This window comes from Leucopleurus acutus (assembly GCF_964270905.1).
Source record: "Leucopleurus acutus genome assembly, chromosome: 5".
NCBI lineage: Eukaryota > Metazoa > Chordata > Mammalia > Artiodactyla > Delphinidae > Leucopleurus > Leucopleurus acutus.
In genome coordinates this window covers 121,431,014-121,454,460 of record NC_139147.1, presented here as the reverse complement: position 1 = coordinate 121,454,460, position 23,447 = coordinate 121,431,014, and the positions used below count along the sequence as shown (strand labels likewise).

The 23,447-nt window shown below is 35.5% G+C and overlaps 1 protein-coding gene across 1 annotated transcript in view; it reads right to left on the bottom strand.

Moving 5' to 3' along the window:
- ATR (ATR checkpoint kinase) overlaps positions 1 to 23,447 on the bottom strand; it is a 104,476-nt gene that overhangs the window by 64,037 nt on the left and 16,992 nt on the right. The window contains exons 7-21 of the mRNA XM_082840232.1: positions 22,995 to 23,188; positions 22,138 to 22,290; positions 21,187 to 21,379; positions 20,692 to 20,954; positions 18,978 to 19,168; positions 18,721 to 18,821; positions 17,902 to 18,073; positions 17,107 to 17,277; positions 15,317 to 15,511; positions 13,564 to 13,749; positions 8,698 to 8,790; positions 7,067 to 7,197; positions 5,517 to 5,660; positions 3,352 to 3,445; positions 2,240 to 2,365 (exon numbers count right to left, since the gene is read on the bottom strand). Of these exons, the coding sequence (XP_082696358.1) occupies positions 2,240 to 2,365; positions 3,352 to 3,445; positions 5,517 to 5,660; positions 7,067 to 7,197; positions 8,698 to 8,790; positions 13,564 to 13,749; positions 15,317 to 15,511; positions 17,107 to 17,277; positions 17,902 to 18,073; positions 18,721 to 18,821; positions 18,978 to 19,168; positions 20,692 to 20,954; positions 21,187 to 21,379; positions 22,138 to 22,290; positions 22,995 to 23,188 (2,407 nt within the window). The remainder of the gene's footprint in view (positions 1 to 2,239; positions 2,366 to 3,351; positions 3,446 to 5,516; positions 5,661 to 7,066; positions 7,198 to 8,697; positions 8,791 to 13,563; positions 13,750 to 15,316; positions 15,512 to 17,106; positions 17,278 to 17,901; positions 18,074 to 18,720; positions 18,822 to 18,977; positions 19,169 to 20,691; positions 20,955 to 21,186; positions 21,380 to 22,137; positions 22,291 to 22,994; positions 23,189 to 23,447) is intronic.

Genomic DNA, 23,447 nt, shown 5'->3' with positions numbered 1-23,447 from the left:
TAGTAAATATATCTTTTTATTATTTATTCTGCATTGTCATCCAAGTTTATTTTGGTCTCAACACAACTTGTCCTTCTGGGATTTTACCATAGGGATTCACTTCAACCTGAACAGCATCAATTTTCATAAAGTGGTTATACGGTTGCTTAGTTTGATCTATAGCCTGATTTTTTTTGACACAGAAGTTAAATTTTTCTGCTATCCACTGAGCTTAGCTGTCCTCTATTCCTTCAAAAATGTATATTCCTCCTTAAAAGTAAGGAGTAGAAGCTGTCATTTCTTTAATGTCAATGATCCTCTGGTGACTACCCTAGAGTACAGCACTTTTGCAAGGTCAGTCCATCAAAGTAGTTACGCATCCAAGGCTACATTAGCCATCACCTTATTAACTGTCACACCATCTTTAAGTGTGCTTTATTACTACATTATACCAAATTATTTGTTTATACAGTTATACAACTTTAGATCTATTTTTAGATAAACACTGTCTTTCAACGCACTCCTAAAGTATCTTTTCCTTTCTCTGTGGCTAAGATTTGAACTTTTAAAAGAATATCTTTTGTGTTTGTTCTTTCATGGACTCTCACAGCATCGCTACAAAGACTCTCTTGATCTCTAACCCTGTTATCTTACATCATTTTCCTACTCTGGTTATTGCTGTAGGTTCTTCTAGAGCTGCGCTAAGATAGTCCAATAAGATAGCCACTATCCATATGCAGCTGTTTAAATTTAAATTAAGCAAAATTAAATAAAATATTCAGTTCTTCAATCATACATTTCAAGTGCTCCAGAGAGCCACATGTGGCTAGTGGCTGCAGTGCTTATATAGTGTAGGTGCAGAACATTTCCATCCTCACAGAAAATTCTTTTGGATAGCACTATTCAAGAACTTAACTGAACTGCTTTCAACTTTGATTACCTTCTTGCCATAGTTGGAAAAGAAACCATTTCCTTCTCTCTTTTTTCCTAGGTGTTCTGGGCCAGTATACTGACTGTATTATCTACTGATAATCTAGATCTACAGTTAGGAGGGTGTGAAACCTACAGTGAAGGAGATTCAAGGCTCCTCACATGTGGTAGGATCATCTCCATGTTAGCTGTTTCCCACACTGGTTACACAAGTGCACTGACTCTGAAGCATGTACTTGTTACCATCATGTATATCTTTTGTCCTAAGTAAATGCTTCCTTCTATCATGAAAACAAATATAACACAGTTTTGCAATTCACTAACTCCCGAGGGTCTTAGGCTCTCATATCTTATCATATGGGTTCTTTTTCTTTTTTTTAAGATTTTTTTTTTTTTTTTGCAGTACGCGGGCCTCTCACTGTTGTGGCCTCTCCCATTGTGGAGCGCAGGCTCAGCGGCCTCCGCGGCATGTGGGATCCTCCGGGACCGGGGCACGAACCCGTGTCCCCTGCATCAGCAGGCGGACTCTCAACCACTGCGCCACCAGGGAAGCCCTAAGATTTTTTTGATGTAGACCATTTTTAAAGTCTTTATTGAATCTGTTACAATATTGCTTCTGTTTTATGTTTTGGTTTTTTGGCCGCAAGGCATGTGGGATTTTAGCTCCCCAACCAGGGATTGAACCCGCACCCCATGCATTGGAAGGCGAAGTCTTAACCACTGGCCCACCAGGGAAGACCCATCATATGGGTTCTTGATATGCAAAAATGAATACCTCATTTAAAATTTTTCCACTTTATGATTTATAGTCTATAGTGATCTGGTATTTTAAATACCAATTCTCACTCTTACCAAAGTTAGGGATAATCTACATTATGCTGACAAGGAAAAGAATAAAGTTCATGGTCCCATAAAAAAGGAAATTTAAAAATTTACCTTCATTAAAACAGTTAATTCCATCAAAATGTAAAATGGCATAATTACCGAAATTGTATATGAAAGATAGCTACAGGAAGTTATATGAGAAAACTCACAGAAACTGCTGCTGTACAAACACAAACAACCCTTCCTCAGGAAGATGCAGTAAACCTAAAGTATAACCGCCAAATCATGACACTTCAAAAACAACAAAAAAATATGCAAAGCTCTTCAGCCTCAAAGGGTAACTCATGAATTACTGATTCTAAGTCATATCTGATAATCTTGGTAAAATAAAAATCACTTCTTTCATTGAACCTACTGAATCTCAAGCAAATACACCAATCGGTCATCTTTTCTTTAAACTTCCAACCTTTCTTTTCTATAGCTCTTTAATTATATCTTGGTATACCTGATTTTTATACAAGGTTTCCTTCAAGCTTGTAAGAGCATGAATACGAACATCTACATTTTCATGTTGAATTGCTTTCATTGATAGCTGAAGAGTTGTCTGAAGATCAGTACTCTCAGAGGTCTCCTATATAAAGAGCACAGAGAGATACACCTTATCAATTAACCACTTCAGGAACCATTTCAGAAGGCCTGTATTTCCTACATAGTTACCATTAAAGTAGTTAAACTGTACCCCAATTGAAAGCAGTTTTAGAAAATAATTTCTATCTCTTCCTTTGTATAGCATATGAACTTCTAGTAATTCTCAGGGAAAGGGATTTCATTCTAAAATCTTTAGATCTGGAGAAAAATTTTATTTCAACTAAAGACTTTACTTATCCAAAATAAATCCTTCTTGGTAAGAAAGGCAAGTTTCCCTCAATTTACAAAGGGCTACACAATAGCCTTGAACGAGGTCTACAGATTAAGCAGATAATTCACCCTTATTTTGACTACTTACTTTCTTATGACTGATGATTTACCCAGTAAAAAAGCATATAAAGTCTTCAGAATCAATCTTGCGATCTGTAGTAAATACATCTGCTACTCTGACCCAAGGTCAGGTATCCCACTTCCTGCCCTAAAATTCTATGGAATCATCACTAATATTTTTATAATTTCAGAGAGTTCACTGAACTTCAGGATGCTGGAACTACATATGATTCCCCTTGTAAAGCTCAGAATCAGATCTGACACTTCCATAACATGGTTTGTAGCACAAAAAAATTGGAATCCTCCCACAGCTTTTTTTCTTTACTCAGAGTATGCAGCTACAGTCACTTCTTTTAGGGACTGTAAGGAAGAACATAGTGATCTGGGTAGTAAAGGCATAAGAACTGTATCCTTTGCTCTCTGTTCTATCTAATCCTATTACATCTTTGATCTAGATGAAAACTTCCTTCTAAAAATCATGGACTCAAGACAGGATTATCTAGTCATCAGAAATTAGTCATCAGAATATGACTATAATATCCTTAGATATGATTCTAAAGAATCTCTACTCAGTGCTCTGGAACTCAGGAATAATTTTGTATCAATGATCTCCTAAACCATACATAAAAAATTAAATACCTTTCTGTATTCCTGTAGAACTGCTTTTATCTTTTTTAATTCTGGATGATCAGGTAAAAAATATATTTCATGAAGAAAATCTTGCACAGCATCCCTAATAGTTAGTTGGAAGAAAAAGAATTACTTGCCAAATATGAAATAAAAAAAAACACAAAGCAGAGGTTGAAACTAAGGCCAACTTAATTCACACTTGAAAGTGCTAGTTGACTGTTAACATGCAAATTATTTTTCCTAACCATGTCTAGGATTCTCAGGTAATAGTGACAAATAATCAAATCTAACAAAATCACCCTGTGTCAGTCTGCTACATTGGTGGCCCTGAATAATCTCTATGTCTTGGTATATACTCCTATGTGTAGTCACTTCACCTTCAATTTGGGCTACGTGTGTGACTTGCTTTAAAAAACAGAATGTGGCAGAAGAGATGTTGGGCCTATTTGGGGCCTAAGTGTTAAAAAGGTCTGGAAGCTTCTGGTTTTGTCCTCATGAGAGTCCTGAGTCACCATGTAAGAAGTCTGCCTACCATCAGAGACAGGTTACATGGAGATAGAGAGAAGCTCTGAGACTAAATGAAAGAGGGAGAAGCCCAGCCAAGTCTACCTGCTGGCTGACTGCAATGACCATTGGTAAGAACAGCCAAGGAACTGACCAGCTGAACCCAGCCCAGACTGCAAAATCATGAGTAAATAAAAATGCTTGTTGTTTTAAGACACTAGGTTTTGGAGTGGTTTATAATGCGGCAATACAAACCCAACCCCAAAACACAAATTCTCACAAAGATATACTAGAGAAAAATATGTAAGTAATTCTTACTGAGGCTGCAATTTTTAACTTGCTTCAAATATAAAGCCCTAATATTTCTGGGTCCAAATAAAAGTGTTTCTAAATTCTAGTCTTCATTAACTCATGCAACAAACAGGTATTAAGTAACTACTGTGTGCTGCTATTTGCTAGAAACTGGGGATGTAAAAATAAAGAAAGCTGCGGTAACTCCTTCACTCAGAGACCTTAAGGTCTTCTATCTGGCAGAGTGAAAGAGAATTTTTTTATTATATGAAAAGGCAGAGAAATAATTCCTCTAAAATAAACAGCAAAGATATGCTATTTGCTTAATAATCCAAAAGGTATTTAAAAAGTGATCTAAATCAGTGATTATATTGTTCCATTATATACAAAATACCAAAAATAAGAGTATTTTAATTGGAAAAAACTCCATTAACCTTTTCTTCTGTATTTTCTCCCTGATTGAACAGTTACAGAAAATGATTAATGGAACTGCAACAGAATAAGGATAAGTAGGTAAATAAATAGTACTTAAATCCTAATTTTTCAGAAGTAACTATGACATACAACATTATGTGTAAAAATGGACAAAAAAACTTTCAGTGTATAGAAAGACATTCCAGGCTAAAAAGCAGCCTGAGTGAAAAATAAAAATGGGAAGGAGTAATGTATATTCTTGCATTAGCAGTCTGGATTGGCTACAGTCTAATATCTGCTTTGAAAAATCTTGGGAAATGATTTTAAGAAATAAGATGTAGCCAGATTTTAGAAAACCTTGAATATCAAAATAAACAATTTGGAATTTATCAGCTAGGAAATGGAGAAACACAGAGTGTCTCTGCACGCTGAAATGATACAGATAAAGAGATGTTTTAAAATATGAACGATATGAAGAAACATAATAAAAGCTTAAAGGAAGGGAGGCTGGTTAATGCAATGAAGTAATAAGGGTTTCAACTAAGGTAAGCTGTAGAAAAAAAGTTATTAGCTCTCCTAATCTTTCTCATGCATTCAATTGTCTGCCTTTTAACTGTGAGAAGAAAGGTAATATTAGTCTCACCCCTTTCAAAATTGACGAAAAATAATTTTCAGTTATTGACGTACTAACTACTAAGCTTAAAATATAATAATAATAAAAGCCATGTCACAACTGAAAGAGCATCAGTTTGGTATGTACTGACTTAAAGCATGTCAATTACTTCTGTTTATTAACGGACTCTAAATTAAAAAGAATGTGAACAGTTCCACACTACCAACAGTAACCTTAATACCCTGAGACACAAAAATGCAGTAATAGAAAGCTGTTATCTTTATTAATTTCATTTAGACATAAAAATGCAGTAATAGAAAGCTGTTATCTTTATTAATTTCATTTACAATACCTGTTTTCAATTATGAGGTAGTGAAATATAGCTGCAGTTTCTTTAGGCTGGATGTGTATGAGAGGTAACAAAGCTACTATTACGTGACTGAGAAGGGAGCCTAGATAAGCGTGATCCAGGCAACGAACAAAGCAGTCCCAAGCCCTATGTGAAAAAACAAAAGTTAAAAGTCACATCATTTTTATTCTTTGCAAAGCTCCATCAGTTAATTATTAGATGAACAAACAATGATACATACAAGCAAAAAGATTACAAGGCAGCTGTAAAAATGGAATAAAGATCAGTACTGTATACTCAAATAGAATGATCTCTATAATACACTAAGTCAAAAAAAGCAAGGTGAAAAACAATGCTTATAATATGCTACCTTTTGGTGCAGGGTTAACATGAAAAAAAAAAGTATCTGTTAGTAAGTGTGCATTTGCTTATACTTTTAGAAAGGGGGGATTACACAAAAATTAATAAAAATAGACACATCTATTTTTAGCAATTCAGGAATGAAGGCTAGATTCTCTGAGTGTAACTTGTTACACAAATTTGAATTTGGGACAAAGTAAATGCTTTATATGATTTTTAAATTAAATAAAATAGAAGGAAAAAGCAACCTCTAAAAATTTTAAGTAAACTTAAACTGAACCTAATAATACCAAGTAGATGGCACAGCTATATAGGAAAGAATTCTTTCACATGACTTTAAAACATATTATTTTTAAAAATTCTAATATTCTTTTCCATTATGGTTTATCACAGGATTTTGAATATAGTAAAATATATTATTCTGACTGTACATCTCCAATAAAATATAGTCAAGAACAAAAAGAAACTTTCAGAAGCTTAAACTGCATTCAGTAGTTTTATTGTTAGCAGTATTACTGAAATTAAATTAAATTAGCAATCAGCTAAATCCTACACGCCAAAATCTCAGTGGCCTAAAAGAAATGTGGAGAGGAGACTTACGGGACGAATCTGTTTGTAAGAGTTACTTAGGGGGTCAAACAACCAAATGTGTGACATGTGCATCTTATGTGGATTCTAATTCAAGCAAACCAACATCTTTGGGAAAAAACATCTTTGAGACAATTGGGGAAAGCTGAATTTTAGATAATATTAAGGAATTCCTATTAGTTCTGCTAAGTATAATGATTTATGATGGTTATATATTTTTTAAAATGTCCTTATCCTCTAGATACATCTGAGGTATATTTAGAAGTACAATGATATGATACTGGGTTTTCTTTAAAACATTCCAAGTAACAATAAAAAAGGTAGAGGTGGAAAGATTAAATAAGATTAACAATATTGATAACTACTGAGGCTGGGAAACGGGTATTATAGGGGTTCATTATATTATTCTATTTCCCAATATATTAAAATACTTCACAGAAAAATGTTTTTAAAGAAGGAAACACATTCCCTTTTCAAAACAAATAGCCTTTCTATCTTAACTATTTCTTATTTCTGGTTTGAACCCAAATTCCCTCAAAGAGATTAAGAAATCAAGTTAGTATTGGGAAATGCAAAAAATCTAATGAACTCAGGCAGTCATTTACCTGCAACACAATTCAGGAAAATCATCCTTGAATCGAAGGCCAGTTCTCAGTGTGGTCATCATCTTCACCCTCACAGAACTGACATGTTTGGGTCCCATTAATTTCATCAAAGACATCAAACTGTTCAAGGCCTATAAAATAAGCAGGGCTTCAAAATAAAGCCATAAAGAAGTTGGCAGGAGCAGATGAGGCCTAAGGACAAGTGCTTCCCACACTAATCTCAGAGTACCTATTCTCTGGCAACACAAGGTCTAATAAATGTTGGCAGTTTATTCTGTCCAAGTGCTTATGTAAGAGTTATAAATTTGAAAAACACGAGTTGAGTTCTTTTTTTTTTCCCCCTCTTTGAAGGTGATTTGTTATTTTGGTTCTGGTGGTCCCCTTAAGCAGTAATTTTCAAATTTATTAAGAATCTAATACCTATTGTTTAATCGTCTTCATATCCATCCCAAACTGCTATGCAGCACATGCATTTTTGTCCTAATGGTACTAAATTCAACATGCTCTAATTTAGTAATAAAACAAATAGGTAACTAATGACATACTCAGAAAATAATACACACATTTGTATTGGTGTGGAATACAGAATCAGACTTGTATGAATAGCTCCAGATTCTAATGAAGGGGTAAAGAAACTCTCCAGTCAACCTTAACTATGTGCCAAAATATGCAAACTCTTTATGGTTTAAAACAAACTCTAGTATTCTTAGATTTGAGGTTATTCTCTCACTTGGGATAACAGTAAGAAAGATTTCACATAGATAGAAGTTATTTGGGGGATTAAGTTTACCAGTTGACACCAAAAGGACAAGTATTGGTTGCTGAAATTTTTAGAGGTTAATTAATTAAGAGAAGGGGAGTACAGACTGAAATAAAAGCTTCCATTCATGGGCTTTCATTATAATTTTACTGACTGAAGAGTGGAGACAAATAAAAAGGGAAATTTAATCAATACCTAAAATTCTATCCCCATCTACAGACAAACATTTCCAGGGGTGACCAATTGTGACAGCAATCATAAGGAAATTTCACTGTGCCAAATGCATTTAAACATACACTGACAAATACTGAAGTTACTTTACTTTCTGTAACTTAACATTTTCGGTATTCAAAAGCACCACGGGCCATGACTCACATGAGACCAATTTGGGCCAATGCATTCAATAATGCAACTTCTGTTTGAGCTATCAGGGACTGCTGGTCTCTTTTCTTCCCACTGAGCTAGATGTTGTGACGACGTGAGCCTGAAGCCGTTAGGGCCATCACCTAGCACTTAAGTTAGAGCCAATCCAAAGGAATTTGAGCTAACTGATTAATTCTGAGAACACCGTGTCCAAAATCAAGCTATGCCCGAAGCTATATTATCCTCACACTTTTAGTTACAGAGCCAACAAATTCCTTTAAGCCAGTTTGGGTGAGTTTTCTGTCCCTTATAAACAAAAGAACAGTAAATGATATAATTTTTCTGTTTAGATTCCCCGAAAGCTTATGTGAGTTATTCAGGAACACAGAATATCATGTGTTTGATTATTTTTCATCTTTGAATGTTTGCAGCTAGAAGGAGAAGTCATGTCTCCTGCATCTATATGAATTCTGTTCTGGCACTTTGCAACTCAACTATCACCACCTACCATTTTCTTATCTTCAATGCCAACACTGGAGCTCAGTAACTGCATGTTAAAAAAGGCCAAGATGCCCAACAACTTGGGTTGCAAATAATCAGCCTAAGGGAAAAAAAAACCCCACATAAAAAAGGTACTACATAAGTTTTATACAGATCAAATTTCATAAATCAACAATTTATTTATATTATTTCTATTTTATCTAACTACATTAGAATATTGGAAATAAACAGTTGGTGAATTAAATTTTTCCCAAAGCATATATTTTCACATGTAATACTTTAAAAATTAGTGAAACTGATTTACAATCAAAATATGATTAAACAGTACTGTACAGTGAGAAGATCATAAGCTTTTTAATTACAGTTGAGCTACGGTGGGATTTTCAGGATCTGACTCATGTCAGCATCCAGAGTGGAGAGGATATTTATCTTAAGGAGAAGAAGAATAGAGAAAGACAAGTGAATGTCCTTACCTAGAGCATTTAGAGCTAAGGTGGAAAAAAAAAAGTACTTGATTACGGAACAGGTACCCTGCCAGAATGAAGGTCTGACATAGAGGTCAATATCCACTGATGTAATAGTAATAAAGGGGTACAAGCCTTGGGCATCAACAATTACAGGTTAGGTATCACTGTCCATGGCACTTTGGGTCTCCTGAAGTGGACAGGGTTAATTCTTTCTTGAAAAAGGGTCCTAGAGGAGTGGGTATGGGCTTTAACTCAGCCAAACCTGGGTTTGAATCCCAGTTTTGACACTTCCTAGTATTTGATGCTGGGTAAGTTACTTAGCTCCTCTGGGTCTGTAAGATGGGACAATGAAAGCACCAACTGCATAGAGTTTGTTGTAGAGATTAAATAAGATATCACGTGTTAAGCCCTTAGAATATAGTAAAGTGTTAAATAAACTTAAGTTAGTATTATTAAAAACTGGGAATGTGAGTACTCTGCAAAGAAGAATTTTCCCCTCTTTAAAAATCTTTATGTATAGGCAAGAAAAGGGACCAAAAAAAAAAAAGGGGGGGGTGGCTGGGGAGAAGTAGCAATTAGAATATTTTCCAGCTCCAGGAGAAAGCTGCATTGTTTGGCATTGAGGCACCTAATTTAAGTATCTCTAGGTTACACACACTGCCAGGCTGGGGTCGGGGGGCAGTAAGAAGGGTGTACACTACCTTACAGTAGAGAGGAAATTAGGTATCCAACACGTTCTCCAGGTTAGATGTTGGGATAAACTTTTTTTCTCTTCCAAAGCACAGAGAATCATCAGTTTTACCAAAGCCTAAAATTACATTTAATTTACGAACTTCTGATTTGGATTAAGACTCAGCTTAGGTTTAATAAGCCATAATTCACTAATCGCATGGTTCTAGCCCATTCTTAAATGAAAAGCAGATATAGATGATACTCACATAGTCTGTGTCAACATTCTAATTTTAAAGCTCTTATATTTAGACAAATAGTTCGTTCATCTGCCACTCACCAAATATTTATTATGTATGCCTAGAATACTGTGCCAGGTGTACGAGATAAGCTCTCCCTACTTGCTTACATGGGACACTGATATGAGAAGAAGACATTAAACAAGTACATACATAAGGTTGTGATAAGTGCTATAAAGAAATAAACGTGATCACATGAGAGAGAACTGGGATGAGGTGATCAGGAACTTAGATAGGGTGATCAGGAAACTCTGAGATCTAAAGAATGAAAAAGATCCAGGATAATATTCCAAGTAAAGAAACTATGTATTGCAAAGGCTGTAAAGCAGGAAAAAACTTGACATGTTTAAGAAACACAAACAAAACAATGCTGAAATACAGGGAGAAAGGAAGATAAAAGTTGCACAATATGGGGCCTCCCTGGTGGCGCAGTGGTTGAGAGTCCACCTGCCGATGCAGGGGACGCGGGTTCGTGCCTGGGTCCGGGAAGATCCTACATGCCGCGGAGTGGCTGGGCCCGTGCGCCATGGCCGCTGAGCCCGCGCATCCAGAGCCTGTGCTCCGCAACGGGAGAGGCCACAGCAGTGAGAGGCCGTGTACCGCAAAAAAAAAAAAGTTGCACAATATGAGGGTGGAAAGATATACAGACCACGTACAGCCTTATAAGAGCAATGAAAACAATAGAAGGAATTTAGGCAGGGGATAATGTGAGTATAAGTTGTAAGAAGAGTACTTCAAATGCTGTGTAAATAACTGATTAAAGATGCAGGAAAGGAAGAGCAATAGGAGAGAACTGTTAGGAGGTTTTTACAGTATTCCTGGAGAAAGATGACGGTCACTTGTATAAGGGTGGTGGCGGCAGAGATGGAAAGATATATTTTGGGGCTAGACTTGGAAGGCCTTGTTGATACTCAATTTTAAAGGATATAAGAAATGAAGGGCTCATGAATACCTTCCAGGTTTTGAAGCAACTGAGCTTCTAGGTAGACACTGGTACCATCTCCTGAGAAGGGAAGACTGTGAGAGAAACAGGTTAAAGGGAAAATAAAGATTTTTTTAACGGACATGTAATGTTTGGAATTGAGATGTTTAAAAGACGGACAAATAGAGATTACAAAGAGAAAGCTGGACAGTCTCTATCTGTCATCTTCCCTCATCCTCAGATCCATTCTCTGCTCTTTCCTGCCTTGCTATGTGCCTAGGAGGCTAACCAGATTTCATCACTCAAGATATCTTTCCCTCTGTCTTCCCACTAAATTCAGTCAACAGGAGGCACCAACAAGGGAACAAAGGGCAGGAGGAGAGCATGTGTTATTTATACTTCCTGTTCTCTCTGCGTTGTGAGGTGGCCCTGGCAGTGGTTATATACAATGAGAGCCCTTCGCCCGCACCATGATTCTAGCTCTCAACCAGGCTCTGGTAATGCCATTTCTTCCTGCCCAGGACTAAGGGGAGCATATGTTTTCTGCCGTTTCTAGTCCCTGGGCTCCTTAACATTCCATGCTGGTTCTCTTAACCTTGCCCATATCAATGAAAATAGTCCCTTCATTAAATTCTTTTCAGTGAAACATTTTTGTGTATTCCATCTGTTTCCTGCCAGGACCTAACTTGCATAAGCCCAAAAGTCCAAAGCTCAAGAGAGGTCTGGACTAGAATTTCCACTATGAAATCATCAAAACGTAAATCACATTACAGGACCAGATGAATTCAGATTCTTTCTCATTTAAAGAGAGAATATTTATAGAGAAAAAGACCCAATTACACAGTACTGAATCAATCTAACATTTAGAGGATAAAGTAGATAAAGTAAAGATTAAGAATGAGTGGACAGGGCTTCTCTGGTGGCGCAGTGATTGAGAGTCCGCCTGCCGGTGCAGGGGACACGGGTTCATGCCCCGGTCCGGGAGGATCCCATGTGCCGCGGAGTGGCTGGGCCCGTGAGCCATGGCCGCTGAGCCTGTGCATCCGGAGCCTGTGCTCTGCAACGGGAGAGGCCACAACAGTGAGAGGCCCGTGTACCGTTAAAAAAAAAAAAAAAAAAAAGAGTGGACCAAAAAAAGACAAAAAAAGAATGAGTGGACAATCAACAGATGAATGGATAAAGATGTGGTACATATATACAATGGAATCCTACTCAGCCATAAAAAAGAATGAAATAATACCATTTGTAGCAACATGGATGAACCAAGGGATTATCATACTATGTGAATACTATGTGAAATAAGTCAGAAAGAGAAAGACAAATACCATATGCTATCACTTACATGTGGAATCTAAAATACGACACAAATGAACTTTATCGACCAAACAGAAACAGACTCACAGACATAGAGAACAGACCTGTGGTTGCCAAGGGGGAGGGGGTGGGAGAGGGATAGATTGAGAGTTTGGGATTAGCAGATATAAACTATTATATATAGAATGGATAAACAACAAGGTCCTACTGTATAGCACAGGGAACTATATTCAGTATTCTGTAATAAACCATAATGGAAAGGACTATGAAAAAGAATATATGTATGTTAACTGAATCACTTTGCTATACAGCAGAAATTAACACATTGTAAATCAACTATACTTCAATAAAATAAATTTTAAAAAAAAGAATGAGTAGACAGTGAAGCAAAAAGAAAATCAAGAAAATGCAGTGTCACAGATGCCACATAAGAAAGGATGGTCAGTTGTACTGAATGCTACTAGAAGCCGAATAAGACAGGAAAAGAGAAGTGACCATTAGATGTGATAGCAGGAAGACTGCTTTTGACCTTAAGATGAGAATTTCAGTAGAATATTTAGAACAGAGTCAGGCTAGCATAAGCTAAAGAATGAATGGGAAATGAGAAAGCAGAGATAGAAACCTCTCAAGATATTTTGCTGATAGTCAAAATATCAGCAAAATATCAGCAAAATTTGAGTCTCTTGAAAGAATGAAAGCAATCAAAAGAAAAAATAGTAAGCCTCAGGATTTATGTTTTTTCAGGTGAAGAAATAAAATAGTAAGATGATTTCAGATACGAATTTAAGACAAGGAAAGAAAAAGGAATAACATATTTTCTAACTTATCTTAAATCTAACAATGGATTTAAATATAGTTAGAAGTGATAAAGTTAGCATGTCATGCCACAGAAGGGGTAGCGTGGGGAGCTACAAACGCACTCTAATCTACAGTGAAAAAGTGGTGAAGAAAAATGAACATTTTTACCCAATGAAAAAATAAAATCTAAGATCATATGAAAATGCATATTTTTCAATGCTAATATGTATGCTGTGACCATGTAATTTAAATCATCAGCCTTTTCAAAATAAAAATCCCAATTGAAAATTTAAATAAATCTCTAACATTTGGAAAATATATAAAACACCTGTTTCTCCAATTTCATAATTAAGCCACAAAAAGGAGAAAAACCAAGCAAAAAACCCATACAACATATTCCTTACCATTAGTTCGGGTGACGTGATATCTCTTGGGCCCTGATATGGATCATCACTAGATGCAAATGAGGCAAGTATTGACAAACCATTGAAAACCTGTTGATAGTGTTCTCCAATACGTAGCAATAATTCATTATGCAGTCCTTGGAAATCTTGTCTCAACAGGCTCCCGAGTTCAATTTCTGTTTCATTCTAACCCAAAGACACATTTCAGAAATTTAAGAAACAAGTTTTTTTTTTCTCCATACTAGTATCTTGGAAATAAGTATACTGATTTTAATACACTATTAGTTAATCAGGAGCTCTAGATCAGGTGACAAGAATTACTAATGATATAAAAAAGTCATTGGAAAAGGATTCTGACCTTGATTTCTCCTGGTAGGTCTGCCATGGGCTACAGGTAATGAAAATAAGTGATCAGACTTTATTTTGAAATAAAATTTTAAAAACGGAGTCTAGTTTTCTATAAAGGTTCAAAATGTCATTCACTCATTATTCATGGAAATGTAACCCTGACAGGAAAATCAGTGGCTCAGAGCACAGTCTTTCTGGTCAGACTGCTGATATCTAAATTCCAGCTTTATCATTTATTAGTTGTGCTGTGACTTAGACAAGTAACCTAATCTGACCTTTCTCTGCCTTAGTTTTCTCATCTATCAAATGGAAAAATAGTACTTTTATCTCACTGGGTAACTGTGAGGAGTTATCCAAGTGAAATGATCCATAAAAATTGTTTAGTAAAATTTCTGGCATGTAGTAAGAAGCACTGAAATGTTATATCATTCCACCTTTACAATAAAGATTTTCTTTCTCAAAATGAATAAATACACTCAATATTCAAAAAGTCTCATGTGGAAAGAGATCCATAGCTGGCATATCATGAAATATGTGAAATAAAGTAACATCAGAGAAAAAGAGTAGAGTTACATATGCATATCTGATAGGTTCTCTTGTTCCCATACAGCCTCTTATTGCTCAGATACTGTTGCTACTATAACACCAAAAAAAGAAACACAAGCTATAATTTTAAATTTGAAAACTAGCAAGAAACTGGGCCAAACTGTAATCAGAGCACTAAGTAACTAAACTCAGGGCTGACACTGTACTACAGTTGAAGGATACTGCCTCTTCCAATAGATGTAATCACTTGCATATCATTAGTCATTTTACAGCTCCAATCAATTAATAAATTCTAAAATGAAATTAGCTGGGACTTCCCTGGTGGTCCAGTGGGAAGGACTCCATGCTCTCAATGCAGGGGTCCCAGGTTTGATCCCTGGTCAGGGAACTAGATCCGACATGCATGCCACAACTAAGAGTCCGTGTGCTGTAAATAAGAAGCCCACATGCCACAACTAAGAAGTCTGCATGCTGCAACTAGGAAGTCTGCATGCCACAGTGAAGATCCCGCATGCCCCAACTAAGACCCGGCACAGCCAAAATAAAAATAAATAAATAAATAAAATTAAAAAAAAAAATGAAATTAGCTGAGAATCTGATCCATGAATGGATGACTACCTATCATATACCATTATGGTAAAACAATCAAAGAATATAACAAAAGAATAATTCTATTTAATACTCTTCTTGGCCCAGGGCAAAGCTTATTTACGTACCATTTGAACTTATATTACCCTAGGATAGACTATAAACTACAGATAGACTATAAACTACTCAATTTCCTATAAGAATGTCACAACAGCTTTCCTATAATGCTAATTTAAACAAAAGAGTAAAATATAAACAAATATTCAATTACCTTTAGATAATGAAGGGCACGTTCTAATTCATCCTTGGAACAGGAACAGACCAAATGGGAAAAAATATACTTGAAATTATTTATTAAAATCTCTCTACGATTGACATTTAATTGTTTTCCTAAAGTTCGAATGAGAGCAGAAGCTGCAGGGCTTGCTTTAGCAGCAAGGTCAGGTAGCAGAACTTGTAACGTCCTCTGAAAAAGAAACACTACAATTACTAAAAAGTACATTTGTCCAGGTGATAAAATATTCATATAAGCTATGTTCAAAAATAATTTAAAATGCCACACAAATTTGGAGTCCACATACAACATATCTGAATTCAGATATACCATTTATTCATTCAACACATATTTAACGAGCATCTATTATGATTCAGGCACTTCAGATACAGCAGTGAAAAAATAGACAAGGTCCCTGATGGCACAGAATTTACACTACAGAGGGGGAGAGACAGACTATAAATAAACTAATGTACAAGTAGCAAAGAAAATAATTTCTCATGAGTATGTGTTAAAATGTACTCATGCTCTTAAGGCAGTGGCTCCAAGCCTGATTTACTATTTGAGCTAACTATAGTATTTAGACAATAAGCAAGAATAGCCATAAATACAATATTTTAAATTTTTTAAATTAAAAAGTTGATGCTGCAATATTAAAGAAAACCTTTTAACACACCCACCATTCCAACATGGCAACAAATCTACTTTGATTTTGGTCTGTTTCCTTTAAGATCTCGTTCATAAAATAATACACAAAATTCCAAGCATAAAATGGTTGATCTTTCATTTATTATGTATCTAATGAACAACTACTACATGTCAGCCACTATCCTAGGCACCGAAGATGTAACAGCAAATAACACTCAGGCCCTGCCCTCAGAGACACTTAAACCTTATTTCTGTTATGTCTTTCAACTTAATATTAATCCTGTAAGACTGTTATGACATTATAAGGTAGTTTCTCTAAAGTATTTATAATTATTATGTTAAGGTACATAATATTCTAGGACCTAAATATTAGACACCTAGTTTCTTCTCTGGGTTTTGTCTATTTGCTACTTGGAAAATGCTGCAATAAACATCTGTGCTTTGGGGCTCCCAGATGGAACTACTGAGGGAAAAAGTAAAAATATCTTTGTCGTCCTTAGTGTATAGTATCATATTTCCTTCTAGGATTTGTCCAATTTACATGCAATTTAACTTTGTTAAAATATGATAATACTGTAGAGAAAAATTCTGCATGGATCACTATTATAATATTAACTAAGAAAAATAAACTTTGCCTTCAGGAAAACATAAGAAGATAATCTACACCATCCATCTTTCAAACCTCAGCCCCACTAATGACTTTTCAAAGGCTTCCCAAACTACTCCATACTACAAACTCTATCATCTGAATTCACAGGTCATCTACAGCACTAGTTTGTACTATATTACTCCAACTCCTTAGGGGTAGATAAGATCATATTAGACTTTCCATTACCAATGGAACCAATCATAGCACTAAAGACATAAGGGCTCAGTAAACTGAACTAATTGGCACTAATTAAATAGTATGAACCTTTCAAGATAGCTAACTCTATAGAGCAATGACTCAAATCAACACGTATTTCACTTTTATAACATAAGTAATATTATCATATCAAAGTCAAAGGAAAACAGCAAATTTGAAAATCTATGGTCTACATTGTACTTGCCAGATTTTCTTTAAAAAAAATCTAGAATGGAATGAACACAAAATATTAAATTGAAAACCTCAATTAAGTCAATTATACTTTGCAACTTACAGTAAGGAAACGATTAAGATCAGGAAAGTCAAAAACATTGGCAATTTCAGACAAGGTATTTAAAGCCATTTCTCTCTGGTGAGCCACATCTTGTTTCCGCATCTCAGCATTCTGGCATGGAGTACTAGGAAGCACTGTCATCTGACTGGAGTGGAGGGATTCTACCAAAAACTAAAGCAAAATGATTTATTAGTTTTCACACAAGGAAGAACATTTAACTAATATGTTTTAAGTTAACATAAAGGACAGTATTGGACAGTGTTCTAAACATATTACCTAAATTAGTTCATTTAATTTTTGTAACAACCTTAATGAGGTAGATTGTGCATATACTCCCTTTTACAGATGAAGTAACCAGGCTTAGTTAAGAAACTTGAATATCTTGCTAAGGATTACAACACTAACACAGTGCAAAGCCTGTATTTTAACATATCCTTACTTTTCAGCCTTGAATCAACCTTTTTTTTTAAAAACAAAGTGCCTTATCCATAATATCAAGGCATAAAAAAGTTTATTATCACTAAAAGAAAGGCTAATACAGAAAGGCTTCTCTTAACAGATTAACAATAGAGAGTAATAATTATTATAAGATTTTTCCCCTCTCCCATTTATAAACAATATCTTCAGACCAAGATACGAAAATATAAAAATGATGAGATTTAGATTCTTTTAAATAAACCATTTTTAAAAATACCTCTTTTTTAAAGCAAGAAAAGTAAAACATATATGTGTTCTTTTTTTTACTTTTGCAAAGTAATTCTATTTCCTATAGTCAAGGCCAATGCTGACTCTCACCTGACAGATGGGTTTCTTATACTGGCTGAAAAAGTTTTGCAGTTTAACACTTTTAGCTGCAACCAGAGCTCTAATTTCTGTGTATGCTGCTCCAGAGACAGATGCTGACTTGGATAATAAACAATGCAATAAGTGCAAGAGTGCAAAAGGTACCAAATCCCCTTTTGCTGCCCTAAAATTATTAAAAAAAAAAAAGTTACCATCAATGTTTTGAAAATAAATGGAAATCCACAAATAAATGCATACTGATATCACACTTCTTCCTATAACATCTCTCCTAACACCATTTCTTTCTTTTTTATACTTGAAAATCTTTTATTAGTCACCTCTTAAGCTTCTCTGCAACAAAAATGTACACAAATTAGAATTTTAACTGTTTTATGTTCTTGATTCTTTTTTTTTTAAACATCTTTATTGGGGTATAATTGCTTTACAATGGTGTGTTAGTTTCTGCTACATAACAAAGTGAATCAGTTATACATATACATATGTTCCCATATCTCTTCCCTGTTGCATCTCCCTCCCTCCCACCCTCCTTATCCCACCCCTCCAGGCGGTCACAAAGCACTGAGCTGATATTCCTGTGCTATGCAGCTGCTTCCCACTAGCTATCTACCTTACGTTTGTCAGTGTATATATGTCCATGCCTCTCTCTCGCTTTGTCACAGCTCACCCTTCCCCCTCCCCATATCCTCAAGTCCGTTCTCCAGTAGGTCTGTGTCTTTATTCCTGTTCCTATCACCATTTCTAACAGCAGGCAAACAATAAAGGGAAATGGCCAAAATAAATAAGGAAGTATACAAAAGCTGCCAAACATACCTTCCAATATCCCCTGTTGTAAGAATCAAGGTATCCTTCAACTCATTATTTCTTGAGATCTGAGCATGTGTATATGCTTCCTTCATTCTTAAGACAAAAAGCTAGACCAATAAAATTAACTAGTTAAATTTTTAAAGTCAGGTTTATGAAAACACAAAAAAATAAAATTTAAATAAAATAAAAATTTAATAAAATAAAATAAATAAAATGAAAATAAAGTAAAATAAAATTTTAAATTTACAATAAAAATCATCAACCTCTTTTATAAATCCATCTTCAGCATCCAAGGATTCCAATATATGCTTGATATTTCCACTAAAAGCCACTCTAACATCCTTGTCTGGATCTTCCATTAAATTTAATAAAGTTCCAAGAACCATTTTTACATCTGTTTCATCTTCTCTAAAATCAAGGTGCTTACAAAGATGATACAGATTATCTATGAAAGCTAAAGGGCAAAAGCATAAAATACTTAATTTAACACAGTAAACAGAAAAGTTTTACTATAAAAATACTGTCAATAAATAATATACTACAAAGAATGCTAAGTTGTCTAATCAAGTCAATATTTAGTGTTTAAATTTGTAAAGCACACAGAATTGTGGAGGATTAAAATAAATAAATACTGAATACTTATAAAACTGAATACTTATAAATTTAAATTTACTTTTACTTAATAAAAGTTATACATAATTTAAATCTAAAATAAATTCTAGAATTTTTTAAAGTTTTAAAATGACTAGTCACTTAGATTTTGTAGATCATTATATTACTGGGATAGATTTACAAGCACATTTCACTAATCTAAAGAACTGTGAATTAAGGGCAAGCTTAGGCTTACTGTTAATCTTACTTTGTTTTTACAGATTTATTTATTATTTATTTATTTTATTTATTTTTGGCTGCGTCAGGTCTTAGTTGCGGCATGCGGGATCTTTCATTGCAGTGCTCGGGCTCTTCGCTGTGGTGCACAGGCTTCTCTCTAGTTGTGGCATACGGGTTTTCTCTCTCTAGTTGTTGCGCGCAGGCTCCAGGAAGCACAAGCTCAGTAGCTGTGGCGCAGGGGCTTAGTTGCCCCGCGGGTGGATCTTAGTTCCCTGACCAGGGATTGAACCTGCGTGCCCTACACTGTAAGGCGGGTTTTCTACCACTGGATCACCAGGGCAGTCCCTGTTAATCTTATATTACATTACATTACATTACTAGATTTAGGGAGTCCTAGAAATCACCTGTCATACATTGTTTTGAAAACTTGAGGGCAAGTTGTAATTTATTACACAAACAAAGCAATCTTCTAAGTATGTGTATACATCTCATGCTCCCAACAAATCCATACACCATTACCATCGGAAAGCAGCAAAGATACAATCCATACTCCTCAGCTGGGCAAAGTATCTAACTATTTGAAGTTTTAAGGTCCAAAGTAGTGGCAGGGGACACATTAACAAGGTCCCTGGGATCACTGAAGAGGATACAGAATACTGAAACTCACAATATTGAAACAAACATCAGGTATGCCCCATTATACTGTCAAATCACAAAAGCATTTAGAAAATCTAAAAATTACTTCCATTGTTAGTTCTGTGATACAGTCTAATACCAGACATCCCTTTTATGAATGATCATTACATAAGCATTGACTCTATCAAGCAAGTCTAATTTTTTAAGGCTTTAGCCTAATTCCACCACTGATTTTAAAAACAGAGCTTAAATAGGTTTTTGTGGGTTTTTTTGTGATATGTGGGCCTCTCACTGTTGTGGCCTCTCCCGTTGTGGAGCACAGGCTCCGGACGCGCAGGCTCAACGGCCATGGCTCACGGGCCCAGCCGCTCCACGGCATGTGGGATCTTCCCGGACCGGGGCACAAACCCGTGTCCCCTGCATCGGCAGGCAGACTCTCAACCACTGCACCACTAGGGAAGCCCTTAAATAGGTTTTAAAATATTAAATAAATCATAACAAACCACTCACCAAGTTTCACAGGACTAGGTAATTTTTTTTTCAGTAGGAAAAGGAATGGCTTGCAAACAGACACTTTTAGTCGAGAAGATGAACATTCATGTTGAGAAGTGACTTTTAGGCTCTTACATAAGAGGTCAATACGTCTATGTTCAGAGAAAGGCTCTGATAAAGAACTTGTCAAATAAAACATGCCATGAAGTGTACAGACAAGCTGACCAAGTATAGATGCAAATTCTTTCTTGACAATGTCAGAATCATCTTTGACTTTATCTCTATGGGGAAAAAAACAAAAAGTACTAAAACTTCTTGCTTAATTTTGTGGTCTAAATAGTCTTGTTTAATTTGAGGCAAAAGTACTGGTAAAACAAAAGGTAGAAAGAAAAAATTTTTAATTCTAAAACTAAAAGCAATGTTCGTTCTATATACCCAGCAATAAACATAAATTTGCATATATGATATCTGTCCAATCAAGTTGTATATTCAAGTTAAAATATTAATACATACATAAGAATCTTGGGAACTCTGTTATAAGAATTCTGCTGCTGTAATAAGATAAAAAATCCATTAATACAACTTGTCCGGATTACTTCATGGGAGCTCTGCAGGGCCCAGCTGTAAACTGCGGTTCTCCACTCAAGGTATATTCTTCTTGGAAAAAGAGTTAGAAGAAATATGCATCGTGACTGTGCCTGTGGTGCTGAAAAAATTAAGTCTATTAATCAAGATTTCTAAGTGTTAATTTTATATATATACACACACACACACACACACACACACACACACACACACACACATATTTATTCTCTGTTGTAAAGTCAAATAACATTTAAAATACATATAGTATTTAATTAAAAGCTCCTTTTCCAAAAATAAAGCATGTACACTGAAAAAGGTCAATGCCCAATCTTACTAGATAATCATGGAAATCCAAATTGAAACACCCATCAGATAGCAAAAAACATATGTTTGTTTAGGTAGTTACGTCTCTGACATTCTTTCTTTCTTTTTTTTTTTAGCCGCACTGCGTGGCTTGTGGGATTTTAGTTACCTGACCAGGGATCGAACCTAGGCCTTCTGCAGTGAGAGCACAGAGTCCTAACCACTGGACGGCCAAGGAATTCCCTCTTTTTTTTTTTTAAGATAACAAAATTTTAAAATTTGACAATGCCAAGTGCTGGTGAGGATATGAAACAACAGGAACTCACATATTCTGCTAACAGAAATATAAACTGGAATGACATCTTTGGAGAACAATGTTGGCAGAATAGAGTTGAGGATGTACAAATCCTACAATTTACTCCTTTCTATATGTCTAACTCCTTCTTTTTAAATTATTAAAAAATGTACCTTCTCTTCTAATTATTGAAAAAATAGAAATGATAAGTGTTAGAAGTCCTATATAGAGATAAATGAAAAGAAAACAAATCACACATAAAGAATTTTGTGACCACTTACAGTAGCTATCTGAAATCCTCTGGCTTACTGTTAGAAGGCTGGTGGCAAATGTGGTCAACTTTAAAGAGCCATGATCAGAATGGGAACAAATCCACGGAAGTGAGAGCATTCCACATAAGTCTTCCAGGATATGATCTTCAAATGAAGTTTTTACTACAGAAATACACAATAGGTGATTAATTATACCTTTTCTTTAATCATATTTACCTGTGTCTTCTTTCAATAAAAAAAAGACATTCTAAACATCTTTTACAAGTGGAATTACAGCAAACATTCAATAAACAGGGGTTCTTAACACAGAGATGATGTTCTGAGGTCTGTGAATTCAAAGGAATTAAATGTGACTTTATAAAAATATGCATTTACGGGGGCTTCCCTGGTGGCGCAGTGGTTGGGAGTCTGCCTGCCGATGCAGGGGACACGGGTTCATGCCCTGTTCCAGGAGGATCCCACGTGCCGTGGAGCGGCTGGGCCCGTGAGCCATGGCTGCTGAGCCTGTGCATCCGGAGCCTGTGCTCCACAGTGGGAGAGGCCACAACAGTGAGAGGCCCGCGTACCGCAAAAAAAAAAAAAAAAAGCATTTATATGTTTTTTAGGAGAAGAAGCATAGCATTCTTCAGATTCTCAAATCAAAAATTTTAAAGTTATAGTTTCTATTGACTGAAAAAGAATAAATCAAAATGTTAGACAAATAAATTTAGAACTTACAAATTACTCAGCTTAATAGAACTAAAGTCAAGAAAAAACTTTTGGGTAGTCCCAACAATTGCATATTTAAGCCTTAGGCAAAAGAGAAAACCTATTTTATACTGATTACCTTTAAAGGTTATTTTGATCTATTGGGTTTTTGTACTCACCTTGAATATACATCAAAGCATCATATATTTTTACCACTTTGTCAATAATTGCCTCCAGGTCAGGTTTCTGAACAGATTCTAACAAAGTCCTGCAGCTCTTAAGCACTTTTGTGTAAAAATCCAAAGACATCCAAGTTATCACTACTGAAGGTTTCTTCTTACATTTCTGTTGACAGTCCTTGAAATCACAGTAGCTGCAGTTAAAACATTTTTTAAGACATAGAATTAAAATGAATTTTGTTATAGTCAAAACTAGTACCGTAGTAAGCCAAAAGAAACTTTGAGTATGGGACTTCCCTGGTGGTGCAGTGGTTAAGAATCCGCCTGCCAATGCAGGGGATACGGGTTCAAGCCCTGGTCCGGGAAGATCCCACATGGTGCAGAGCAACTAAGCCCGTGCGCCACAACTACTGAGCCTGCACTCTAGAGCTCTCAAGCCACAACTATTGAGCC